This window comes from Lactuca virosa, chromosome 6, assembly GCF_052849685.1.
Source record: "Lactuca virosa cultivar CGN04683 chromosome 6, Lactuca_virosa_CGN04683_v6, whole genome shotgun sequence".
Lineage (NCBI taxonomy): Eukaryota > Viridiplantae > Streptophyta > Magnoliopsida > Asterales > Asteraceae > Lactuca > Lactuca virosa.
This window is the reverse complement of record NC_136431.1, coordinates 109,293,704-109,305,223: the sequence shown is the minus strand read 5'-3', so window position 1 is coordinate 109,305,223 and position 11,520 is coordinate 109,293,704. Positions and strand designations below refer to the sequence as shown.

At 37.2% G+C, this 11,520-nt stretch overlaps 1 protein-coding gene across 2 annotated transcripts; it reads right to left on the bottom strand.

The window, feature by feature from the left end:
* Positions 1 to 676: 676 nt before the first annotated feature.
* Positions 677 to 9,970, bottom strand: GCT (RNA polymerase II transcription mediator). Of its 2 annotated transcripts, none has more exons than XM_079056070.1 (24): positions 9,737 to 9,970; positions 9,480 to 9,591; positions 8,983 to 9,122; positions 8,694 to 8,764; positions 8,465 to 8,604; positions 8,285 to 8,371; positions 8,057 to 8,144; positions 7,863 to 7,943; positions 7,706 to 7,783; positions 7,510 to 7,589; positions 7,140 to 7,218; positions 6,758 to 7,045; positions 6,600 to 6,659; positions 6,272 to 6,506; positions 5,916 to 6,134; positions 4,475 to 5,821; positions 4,075 to 4,312; positions 3,863 to 3,977; positions 3,681 to 3,768; positions 3,513 to 3,591; positions 3,129 to 3,424; positions 2,061 to 3,039; positions 1,631 to 1,972; positions 677 to 1,544 (listed from the first exon to the last, which is right to left on the bottom strand). In XM_079056070.1, exons 3-24 carry the CDS (start codon positions 9,004 to 9,006, stop codon positions 934 to 936), a joined length of 5,625 nt encoding a protein of 1,874 aa, XP_078912196.1. In that variant the 5' UTR covers positions 9,007 to 9,122; positions 9,480 to 9,591; positions 9,737 to 9,970; the 3' UTR covers positions 677 to 933. The 2 variants fall into 2 exon arrangements, with proteins under 2 accessions (XP_078912196.1, XP_078912197.1); XM_079056071.1 differs by having other exon boundaries at positions 9,818 to 9,970.
* Between the last annotated feature and the right edge of the window lie 1,550 nt (positions 9,971 to 11,520).

The following is an 11,520-nucleotide window of genomic DNA, read 5'->3' as shown; positions in this document are numbered from 1 at the left end:
ATACCCTCGGGCGTACGACTAGTGTAGTGTCCTGATTTTGGACTATGTGACCAAATCCAAAACAAAATGAAATCAAGTTGATTAAATGGAAACAATACTAGTTTTTGAACTAAATGCGTAACAAATAATATAAAACAATAACCAAGTTTATAACTTATTTTTCATGTTATGTGAGCAAAATTTAGGTCGATCAATAATGAAAAAACCAAAAGATATTTTGAGGATCACAAGATATGAACAATGAAGGTGAGGTAAAATGACAAATGAGATTTTGGCATCATGTGCATTGCACATGGGGGAAGAAGGCCTAACCCAAATGGGTGTCTACACATAATTATTGCTTTTCACTATCGAAAAGGGTCGGTTGGTTGGACCTTTGTCTCTCACATGGGTTAAATTGCCCCCACCCACCCCATGTTATCATCTCTCTCGGTATATCCTTCTATATTTATATTATATAGTTTTTTTCTTTTTCTTTTTTTACACAAATAAAACGGATTAAGTTCATGCCCATAGATGAGATTGTATTTGTTTTTATGTCATTGGACAGGACAAGATTTAAGCAAAATTTCTTCGCTATGAATAATGGCATTTACTGTCTTTTTCAACCTTTTAACAGAACAAAATATTATAGTTTTTGTCTCATTAATATTAATCATCTGTTTGACTAATGGACTAAAATAAGAGGTGATTATGTTGATCTATAATGCTTCACAAACACCCTTCAAAATCCAAATGTTGTTTTTGTACAAACAATCAACAACTCCTACCACTACAACACTTGATGACCATCTATGTATTTTAATCTCCCCTCTATTTCTCACAACCCTTGATAAAAACATTAACCCTAATCACCCAAAAAAAAACCTACAATCATGCATTTTTTTTTTTTAGTTATACATTGTACAACTATTTCTCCACAACCACTAACATCTAAACTTCTGATTTAATCGAAATCTGCGAGAGTTGTTTATCTGCAAAATGCAAAAGCCTTCTTAACCTCAACACCATATCACAATGAAAAGGAAGCGATGTTCTTCTTTCTAAGTACCCCGGGCTCACAGTCATCCAAGACAACGCGTGTAGCTCAGCTGCCACTCTATCCAAAATCACATGATTCTCCGTAGACTTTCCCATGTTCTTGGATGTTTTTTCGTTATTATTATTGTTGTTGTTATTATTATTGTTGTTGCTATTGTTATTGTTATTGCCTCCGTAGTAATCGAAAAGGGCTACTGAGAGAATCGAAGGCCATTCTTCTTTGGAGTTGGTTCTTGAGTCTTTTCGCATGGAAGGAACGGCTTTTGAGACTACAAATCCGGTGGAAATGGGAATGGCGGAACCCTTGCTGTGGAGGAGGTGGGCGAGTGGCGGTGATTCCGAGGTTAGGCAGGTGGGGAGTTGGAGGGGGTTTGGGGGGAGGAATCGCATGGTGGGTGATGGAATGAATATGTAAGATGCTGATGTGGAACCCAATGATTTTACAGGTGTGAATCCTTCCGTGTAGACCGATTGCCCCATGATTCCACTCCCTTGAGTTGTCCCTGTTACAACAAGAATTTAAACTAAATTAAACAGGAATCACATTCCTTGGAATGAACCATTCCATTCCTTCAAAAATAAAACTAACCTGGAGATGAATCTGCTTGATAAACCAACTGTAAAGAATGATCAACTGAAACCGATACAAAAGTTATACTTTGCACCCATTGAAGCAAACCCTTGGAATTATCCATTCCCATATGTCCACCACCACTCAAAATCTGCTTTCTAGAAGCCGCCTGTCCCATCCCACCACCTTTCATAAACCCACCACCCTTCCCATGAGTCGCCAGATTCCGATCTTGAATCATACCCATTTCAGAACCGCCATTACTACTCGCCGGAATCCCATCCGGCACCGATCGCCGGAGCTGCAACGACCACTTTTTCACCTCCGAGCCACCAATAGAATAAAGCGCTTTCTGCCATTCTGCATACACATCACATCACATTAATTAATTAACACGAGTATTGTAATTGTAAATTGTAATTTCCAAAGGGTAGAAACGTAATTATACCTTGGCATTCGAGTTCAAAGAAGCAACCGATACGCGTAATGACAAAATCTCGTGGCCTGGCGGTGGTGGTTTCCGGCGAACATGCCTGAAGTATCTGACAACCTTGTTGCAAAATTTGAACAAAAAGGAATTGAAGCCCCTTTGTGTCTTGTCTACTACTGATTCCACCGAATGGAAACGTATAGCTATCAAGCAATTCCCCTCTGGAATCAGTCCATATACAAACAAGCCACTTCCAATCCTCTGTCCATCCATAACAACAATGTAAACTCGGGGGCGGTTTATGGGTCGACCCGTATCCGTCATCCAACCCGTCTCCGGTATCCGAACTCGTCCCATCATCTGACAAAACCTTCAGTGATTCCGGCGGAATCCCGCGTTCCGGGGAATCCGCGAGAATAAAAAGCGGCTCAAACATGTATTTCAATTCATCTTGAAGAAAATATTCTCCCGTGACACGATTAGACATTTGCCATGAGTTGTTATCCCACTCGCCCTCTCTAGGTCCCACCATTCGAGGGGCAATTGAGTCTTTCCACATCCCTGGAATCGGCGAATTCGAATTCATTTGCATCATTCCCGAATGAGACTGCGACTGAGATCTAACCGATGGAATGGAATCGGTGATTCCGTTCCCTCGGGAGATTCTTCGGGCTTTATTGTAGACCGTGAAGGCGATTTCTTTCAAAATCACGGGCTCGTTGAGAGACGGGGTTGTGACACGAAAGATGGAATCAACGGTTATGATTTGGAGGACTAATTTAGGGACACTGAAACCGGAAATTGTCACGATGTTTGAAATTGATGCTTCATCTACAGCTGTTGTGCAACTTAAAGCCTTTCCAACTTGATTTTGTAAGGCGGATCTTCGTTCTTTATCGGATGGTGGACACATGGCAGATCCAATGGCTACACATGATTCAACCACGGTTTTTAAAATTGAAACGGGTTCGGGAAATGGGCACACCACGTATATTACCTGATTGATTACAAGTTAGTCCAAATTATTTGTATAGATTTGATTGATGAGTGATGACAAACAAACAGTGATACTGTAAAAATACTTACTGTGCATGGAGTGGTGTTTCCTTCTTTTGAATTAGGGGCAAAGATGGAATTGAGTTTTAGGGTTTTGAGAACTTTGGAGAGGGATTTCAAGAAACTTGTTAAATCCCAACCGTTGGATAAAGAAAGAAAGTAATCACTGATTGATCCCACGAGAGATGCACTATCGCCTTCGATCTTCATTGATTGAGGGCAATCCAGTAAAACAAACCCGGAAGTTGACCATTTGACCGAGTCTTTGGAAGTTTGGTTACCCAAATTTTGAGGTGAATGAGTTCCCAATTTGCAGGTTTCATAAACTGTATGAAAACAGACACTTAGTTCATTCAGTCCAAAAAAGAAAAAGAACTTAATGGAAAAAGAAGAAGACAAGTAATTATGACACACCAGTGTCGAGCTGTTGAAAGAAGTCTGCAGCAGCAGTTGTAAGGGGATCGATATCTGGACATACAACGCAATAATTCATCTGCAAAAATTATGTGAAAGAAGATAATGAATTAGTTGACAATTATTAATAAAAAGTTAAAAACTAATGGTAAATTAAATTTTTCTCACGTGTTTCTGCATAGCATAAGGTTCAAAAGGAGCTTTTTCCCAATGTTGAAGAGAGCTTGCTGATGTCTTTAGCCAATCATCTTGGTACCTGTTGTATTTGTATACATCCTTTTAGAGTTTGACCGGTCAAAATAACATTACAAATACTTTATATTATAAAAAATGAAAACTAAAAATCATACCCAACAAGAATAGCAGGAATAGGAAGCACAAGAAGTGCAGGCCTGAGGCCGAGTTGCTGCTCTGACTCATCTTGGTTTGATCTTCTTTCGCTTACATCATCAATTCGATTTCCATCTATCAACAATATGTGATTTTTATTTTATTAAAACAATAAATAAGTATATAACAAAATGTATTTACTATTTACTAAATGAGTAAAAATATTTACTACCTTTGCTAAGACAGGATGTTGATCCACCAGCAGATTGAGATGGGCTTGTTGGTGTACTTGAAGAATCTCTACAATCGTTTATACTTGCTGATGACTCAGCTGAAAACCCATCAATTTGACCATTTCGCCCTTTGCACCAATCCGTGACTAACAAGGGTCCATCAAAGTTGCCAAAAGCCGATTTCAAGGCTAATTTTATGTCCGATTGTAGTAATGTTATAGCATATGATGCCGGAACCTGAAACATAACATTAAAGTTATCAAACATTAATTAAAAATACAAAATTTCCCAAAAATGTAGAATGATTACATCTGTCATAAGTCATAACCACAGAACAAGTTGTACTAATGGGGGGCAAAATAGTCTTTTAGTAAAAAAAAAAAAAGTGTGGAAGCTTACATCAGCGGAAAGTGGATCCGCTAACTCAACACCAGCAATATCAAGAGAATGAGAAGCCGCCAACACACCGCCACAACCCGCATGAACCAAAGCGGGCCCACATGAAAACCCGCGTCTCCATTGCTCTTGCATTGCCAACCACCCGTAGGGCCCGTCTCCACAATCCGAATCCAAAGTCACATCAACAAAAGTCAACGCTTGTTGAAAAAGCAAAGACATTCCATCAAGAAGCTCTAAAAGAGGTTGCCTTTGACCATATGACAACAACATTCCTTCCTCAGTAAAAGAATTATGAGGAATATTCCCGAAAGATTCCATATTCTGTGTCATGCTCATTGCCTTTGACCCTTTCGCGACACCAACTGTCCTCCAAACACCAACAGGCGAGTTCAAAGGCCCATCTAGAAGCCCAGTGTCCATGTCACCACCCGCGATTCTAACTGGAATTGTTTCTTTCTTTTTTATATCGTATTTTGATGACATGTTATCCCCCAAAACATTCGATTCACTATGCATTTGATACAAAATTGTATTATTATTATTACTGTTGTTGTTGTTGTTGTTGTTGTTCCTGGATAATCTGTTTGAAGCTAATAATGTATGTCTTATTCTACACATAAAAGCTTGAAACATGACGCATTCGAGTTCATTCGCGACACCTGTCTTTGATGACAAAACAAAATTCTCCATTCCTAATCCTCCTTCCAAAATCTTTGATCTTGAAGCAGTATTTAAAGAACTGAAACCTTTAGCATTAGCAACATCTTCTTCAAAACCAAAACTGTCGCGAAACGAAAGCTTTTCATCCTTTTCATCTTTTGTATCTTTAAGTTTTCCACTTTCCACATGAGTGTAGTAGTTCTTATCATTCAAATTCGCACCCGATTTATCATCAGATAAATCATGCTTAGGAGGAATTGAAGAGTAGATGTAATTATTCGTGCTTGAATTTGCACTTTCGGTTGTTCTTGATTTTGGGACATATGGAGTTTTAATGACAGTTAATAACAAGTCATTTCCCGGGGTTTCAACTGCTGAATATTCAGGTGCGAATGTCATCATGGCTTCTGCTTTTATTACATAATCAAACTCAGTGTTGTTAGCTGGTGGGTTGTAGTTCATTGAGCCTGATGACACTGTTTCTTTTGTGAGTTCTTGATTTTTGCTTATGGATTCTTCTATAACAGTTGATGGTGGATTAAAACTTTCAAAAGATGAAAACCCAAGTGGAATAATGATCTGATCAGATGCATCCATCATCCCTGTAAATGGGCTGCTACTTGCATCTCCACCATCCGTTGCAGAAAACATGGGAGTTTGTGTTTGTGACTCTTCAGTCCCTGGTGGCTTTAAATTTTTCAAAAAAACATCATAAAAGTTTAGAAGAAAAATAAAAGTTTTTTTCTTAAAGATTTCATTGTTTTGTAATGTTATCACTTACTTCTCCAAAAGGTAAAGCATCATTTTCAAAAAAGTCTCCAAAATCTCCAAACTCTGAGAGAAGTGCTTGGATGTCCATGCCCATGCCTCTGTCATCATCATCCCAATCCCACTGGGACCCACCTTGCTCATTGTTGACCTCCATTGACCCAAAGTCATTAATGACAGCTCCAGCTTGACCATATGACTCAGTCATTCCAGGCCTGGATCGCTTGCTACCCTGCATAATTTTATATGATTCATAGAAAAAAAATACATACTTTAAGAAAATAATGCAAAAAGAAAAATACAAAGTATAAGTGATTTTCCTATAATTTGGCCCAAAAGTGAAATTACTATTTAGATAGATGATTGTACCATTTTGGAGGCATCAATATGCATTTGATCAGCAGAAGTTAATCCAGATTTTATGCAAGAAAGAGAATCAGCATCAGCCTCAAGGTCACCAGTTTCTGCTGTCATTCTATAATCACTATCACTGGATGAACTTGTGCTAATACTGCTACTATTACTATTCCCACTACTATTGTAACCCTGTTGACAACGGATGCTTGCATCATGCCATGATCCATCCATGCTACTCAAAGCATCACTACACAGATCCAAACAGAATTTAGATTATGATTATGTAATTGTAAATGTTACAATGTTTTTGTATGTGTTAATTGAAAACAAAAAGACTTACCATTGCATAGAGAAAGAGGAACCAGACAATGATGGGCCCATCCAGTTTTGAAGCCAGAATCTATACAATAAAGTAACACTTAGTGAACATATATAGATAATAGCAATATAAGTTTATTTACTTTTTTTTTTTAAATAATGAAAGATAAAGTGGGATGCCTTTTTAGAGAGGATCTAGCAGATGATGTTTGAACAACGGGTACAAGAACTGCTTCGGTTGGATATATGAAAGTTTTATCGTACGTGGGCCCCTTCTCATTTTCAGTTGAATGATGCTTTGAAAAGTTTTTAGTTGAATTTGATGGTAATGGTTTCTCACTTTTGACACTTTCGCACCCTAGGGTTACTTCAAGGTAACATTTTTGGCCCCTGAGTTGGCACCCGGAGGTTTGGGACATTTGGTTTGGAAGACCTACAATTCCATTTGAAGCCTTGAACTTTCCAGAACTGTTCATTACAAGAAAAAACAAGAAATATGAGTTATGTTATTATTATTAAGCTATTAATTATTATAAAAAGAAGTTATGAAATGAAGGAATACCTGAAATACAATTGCTTCACAAGATCACCTGGACAAAATCCTGTAAGTCTGCCACGCATTCCATGAGGTGAGGCAATAACTGCATAAGCAAATACTTTATAGAGTTAAATACAAGAAATAGCAATGTACTTTTCTTGATTTGTTAACTATAGCATTCTACTTTCATTTCTTCTTATTAAAGAATTGTTTTTTGGAAATCCAAATATAAATGGATAGATTTTTAGAGTATAATGGTCCAAAAAGAAAAAGATTTAGCAGTTATTGCTATAATTGAATAGATTTTTTCAAAGTACAATGCTTTAATAAGAAAAAAAAATGAGAGTAAAAAGTTGTAATAGAAATAAATGAAAGTAGGATGCTATAAATCAACCTGGAAGCCTGTCACTAGAATGACTAGACGTGCGCTTCAAGATTGCCTCCATGTCACCATTTGAAAGTGCCCGAACATGCCTGGTAGCAAGAAGGGTATAAATGTAAATATCTTCATATAGCAAATAAGAACTCATAAGTCATAAAGACAATTGATGATTTGATGAAAGAAAAAAAGAAGGAAGAAAGCAACAAACTTTGCAGATATTATGACATGAACGAATACTGCTTCTTCTGTTGCAGTAAATATGAACTCAAGCATTGGTCTGCCTCTCCTACAATGGCAAAAATCGTAATTTTTAAGCTACTTAAACACCCAAAAAGTAAAAAATTATAGAATATCAATGATCATACCTGAATGATTCTCCTTGTGAAGATGGATGGTATCTTGAAAATACATCCCCAAATCTCATATATGAAAGATTTACTAATGCTCTGTCAACATTAGAGAAAAAGAAATTCATAGGTTTATTATATAGTTTTCTTCAAGAAACCTAAATAAAGAATAGAAAAGGAAAAAAAAAAAAAAAAAAAAAAAAAAGAAGAACCTTTCAATACAATTCCTTAAAGCTTGAGAAAGTGCAGCTGCCACCTCTTCAGAATCCCCAGGTGCTAACCAAACTCCAGATGCAAGAACTGCAACAAATTATGAACATGGATTACACTATGATTGCTTATAAGTTATATCTGCTTTCATTATTTTTGTAATTTTATAGTATTGTTGCTAGTATATGTTTTCACAGATTATAAACATGGATTGCAACAAATAAGTGTACCTCTTAGTTTAGATACAATGGCTTTGGCTTTATCATTGGGAGACGAATGGCGACCAGGGATAAAAAGCCATAGCTTGATTTTCTCATCTACAAGATTTTGTCAAGTAAGAATTAGTTGGAGGACTAAATATGTCACTTTTTCAATTCTTGAAACAGGTGATTAAAGAGTTAAATGTTTACCAGGGTTATGTAGACCCTGAGATGGATCCCAAGGGCCAACAAAAGAATTACCCCAAGTGCTAAGGAATCCATCTTTTTGTAACTGCAAATGGGATGAAAGGACTAATTGTGCAGCAAAATCTCTTTGGTTCAACTTTGCACTGTGAAAACATTGAAAAATATATGATTTTTAGCAAGAATTGATAAATTATAATATACTAAAGTATTAAAATTTATGAAAATAAAGAACCTTCTATCAGAAATGTTGGGATCAGATTCATTCGGGAGATATTGGAACCATGATACTTGATGTAGACCACCCTTCAGAAAAGTCAAAGAGAGAAAGTAAATGAGAATATGAATAATAAAATCATGTGATCTTTAGAAACAATAACACGTGTCCAAAATGGAAGAAAATCAAGAACTTGAATAATTAACTGAATATGATAAGTAGATAGCAATGGTTAACATTACTATAGCCGAATACAAGCGATAATAATATATTCAAAAGAAGATTAGTGTAAAGGGAAGAAACATACGATTTTGAAGACATTTGTCCACATCACTAATGCACTTGAACACCTCCCCACAAGTTCAAATCAGGTAAAAACTTTGTTCTATTGAAAGCCACATTCGTATCCTCATTCAAGTAAACTGGTAGAGGTCTTCCCCTAGACAACTGAAGGAAATTGAAATCAGCCAATTGTATGGTTTGTGATCAGAATCAAATGAAATTATTAGCAACTGAGGTTAAGAAAAATTTCATTGATTGAATAAAAGAGATACAGAGTGTTTAAAGTAGTCGTATACATGATGTTTGTGTGACATGTGAGGGATCATAATGAATCCCTAGCTAGCCCTAGAAACTTCAAATTTGATCAAATTAAAGCACAATCAGAGTAACAATTGGAAACCTAGCTCCATAATCGCATATAAAATATGGACCCAATATAGACAATGAAAAAAACTAATGCGAAAATCCCCAAAAATATAAACATACAGATAATATGAACTGAGATTAATGGCAATTGCATACCTAATCATAGATTACGAAACATTTTCCCCTGCTGCATCAAGCTACTAGCTGGCCCACGCGTTGATTGAAGTATTCAAAGGCAAGGTTCAGCTACTGAGGATTTCAATTTCAACTATAGAGAAACAAATTTAAGAAAGGAAGTAAGTTGCTAAAATCGAATAAGCTAAAGAGTGGAAAAACAACAAATTTTAGCTCTGATTAAGTGAAACGGTGGAGATTTCGAGAAAACTGAAAACGGGTTTTCAATTAAGACTTACGGGGGTGAAAGAGATCTGTAAATGTGCGAATTCTGGGTAACCAATGAAGAAATTTTATGAAACAACGAACAGAATACGAACCCTTTGCGTTGAAAGATTCCCTTTTTAGCAAGAAAAGCGAAGGGTTTTATGTGTTGGGGATGGTAAGTGCTGCTATGGCTGGATTCTCCTGTGAAGAATCGATCCTCCACTCCTTTTCCTTCCGTTTTTTTCTCGTCTTTCTTTTTCCGGTTTGTGGTTTATGGCTTGTTGGTGTGTACTGTGTCGTCAAGGCTGACGAATCCATTTCGTGCCCTGTGGTTTTGGAATTCGACACTTGACTCCCCTCAAGATTTTTAGAATTTTCACTTTGAAGTAGTAATAAATTGTTATATACAGTATTTTTTTTTGGAGCGGGTTGTGTCAACGGAAGCTCCTTCACATATTTCAGTAAAGACCTCGAGATCAAATCATCCAATAGATTGTTATATGAATGATTTGGGAAACAAGGATGTGATATAAGTAGAGACAAGGTATAGAAGTGAATATTCATAATAAGGTCAAAATGTATATTCATCTCATTCATCTTATTTTTACCATACCTCATTTTTTTGTCATTATTCCTTTATTTTTTTCATACTTCTTATATATTGTTTAATAAATATGAATCAATAGGATATTGTATTGCAAGTGTCAAAACAATGGAGAAAAAAAAGGAGGTTATGTAGTGGTTTCAGTTATCATAGTGGAAGGTATTATACTCATCACACCACTTGGTGTGATGTTCTCCCACCTCCCTTCAATACCACAACACCCCTGCCACATGTTGTGGTGAGGGTACATGTAACACTTGTGCCCTGGTATGTACCTTATGACCCCTCTATTTTGAAATTATGCATTTTGGTCCCTAAAGTAGTATGCGGGGCGTACCACTTGGTACGCTTAGCGTCCTGAGTTATTGGTGAGTCGGGACCTAGATCACGTACGTTGGGCGTATGTGTACTTTAATGAAACCCTAATTGAGGGTCTTGCACCCTATATAAGCCACTTTATTCTCTAGGGTTGGCCTCATTTCCAGCATCCAAAGCCTCCAAAACCCTAAATCGAGTTGTAGCCTCCATTGTTAAGCATTTGAGCCTTTGAAGAGAGTTTGGTGTTTATTTTGTGCAATGTGAAGGAGTTAGAAGATCTTGAAGTTGCTAAGCTTGGAGAGGAAGTCTTGGATCCAGAACCACTACCCATTTTGCAAGGAGTTTGAGGTATCAAGTATTATCTTGATTAAAAGTTGCTTAGATCTCTTTTTGGGTTAAGTTTTTATGTTTTTAGCCATGGTTTGGGTGAATGATGGAATTAGGACATCCCAAAGACTTATTCTTTCCGATCTAAGGTTATCATGGGCTCCTTAGGCATAAAGGTGCCAACTTTATGGGGTTTAGGGCCTCATACATTCATTAAGTCTCTTATTAAATCCTTGTTGAGCTTTAGAGCTTCATATAGCCATGCATGGACGTAAAGTTGGCAACTTTACGTGATAACCCAGCTCAAGGAGGTCAGATCTGCATTCTGGGGCGAAGTCTTAATGGGTTGAGAGCTAAATCTAGAAGATGGTTGATCTGGATGAGTACGTTGTGTGTACAAGCCTGTACACACAGCGTACAAGCCTTCGAGCCAGTACGCTTAGCGTACAAGCTGAGTACGCCTCGCGATCTCAGTCAGGTGGCATTTCAAAGTTGGGCCTTAGGTTTGGGCCACGTTTTGGGCTTAGAAGGTTAGGGGTTTAGTTGGGCCATCTGATTTTGGGATTT

Bases quoted from the DNA above. Each gene is read 5' to 3' on its own strand.
- GCT (XM_079056070.1), bottom strand. From the start codon at position 9,006: ATGTGGACAAATGTCTTCAAAATC. The intron at 3,592-3,680 runs GTGAGAAAAATT...TAATTTTTGCAG, and splicing joins CTTATGCTATGCAGAAACAC to ATGAATTATTGCGTTGTATG. The intron at 1,973-2,060 runs GTATAATTACGT...ATGTGTATGCAG, and splicing joins CTTTGAACTCGAATGCCAAG to AATGGCAGAAAGCGCTTTAT.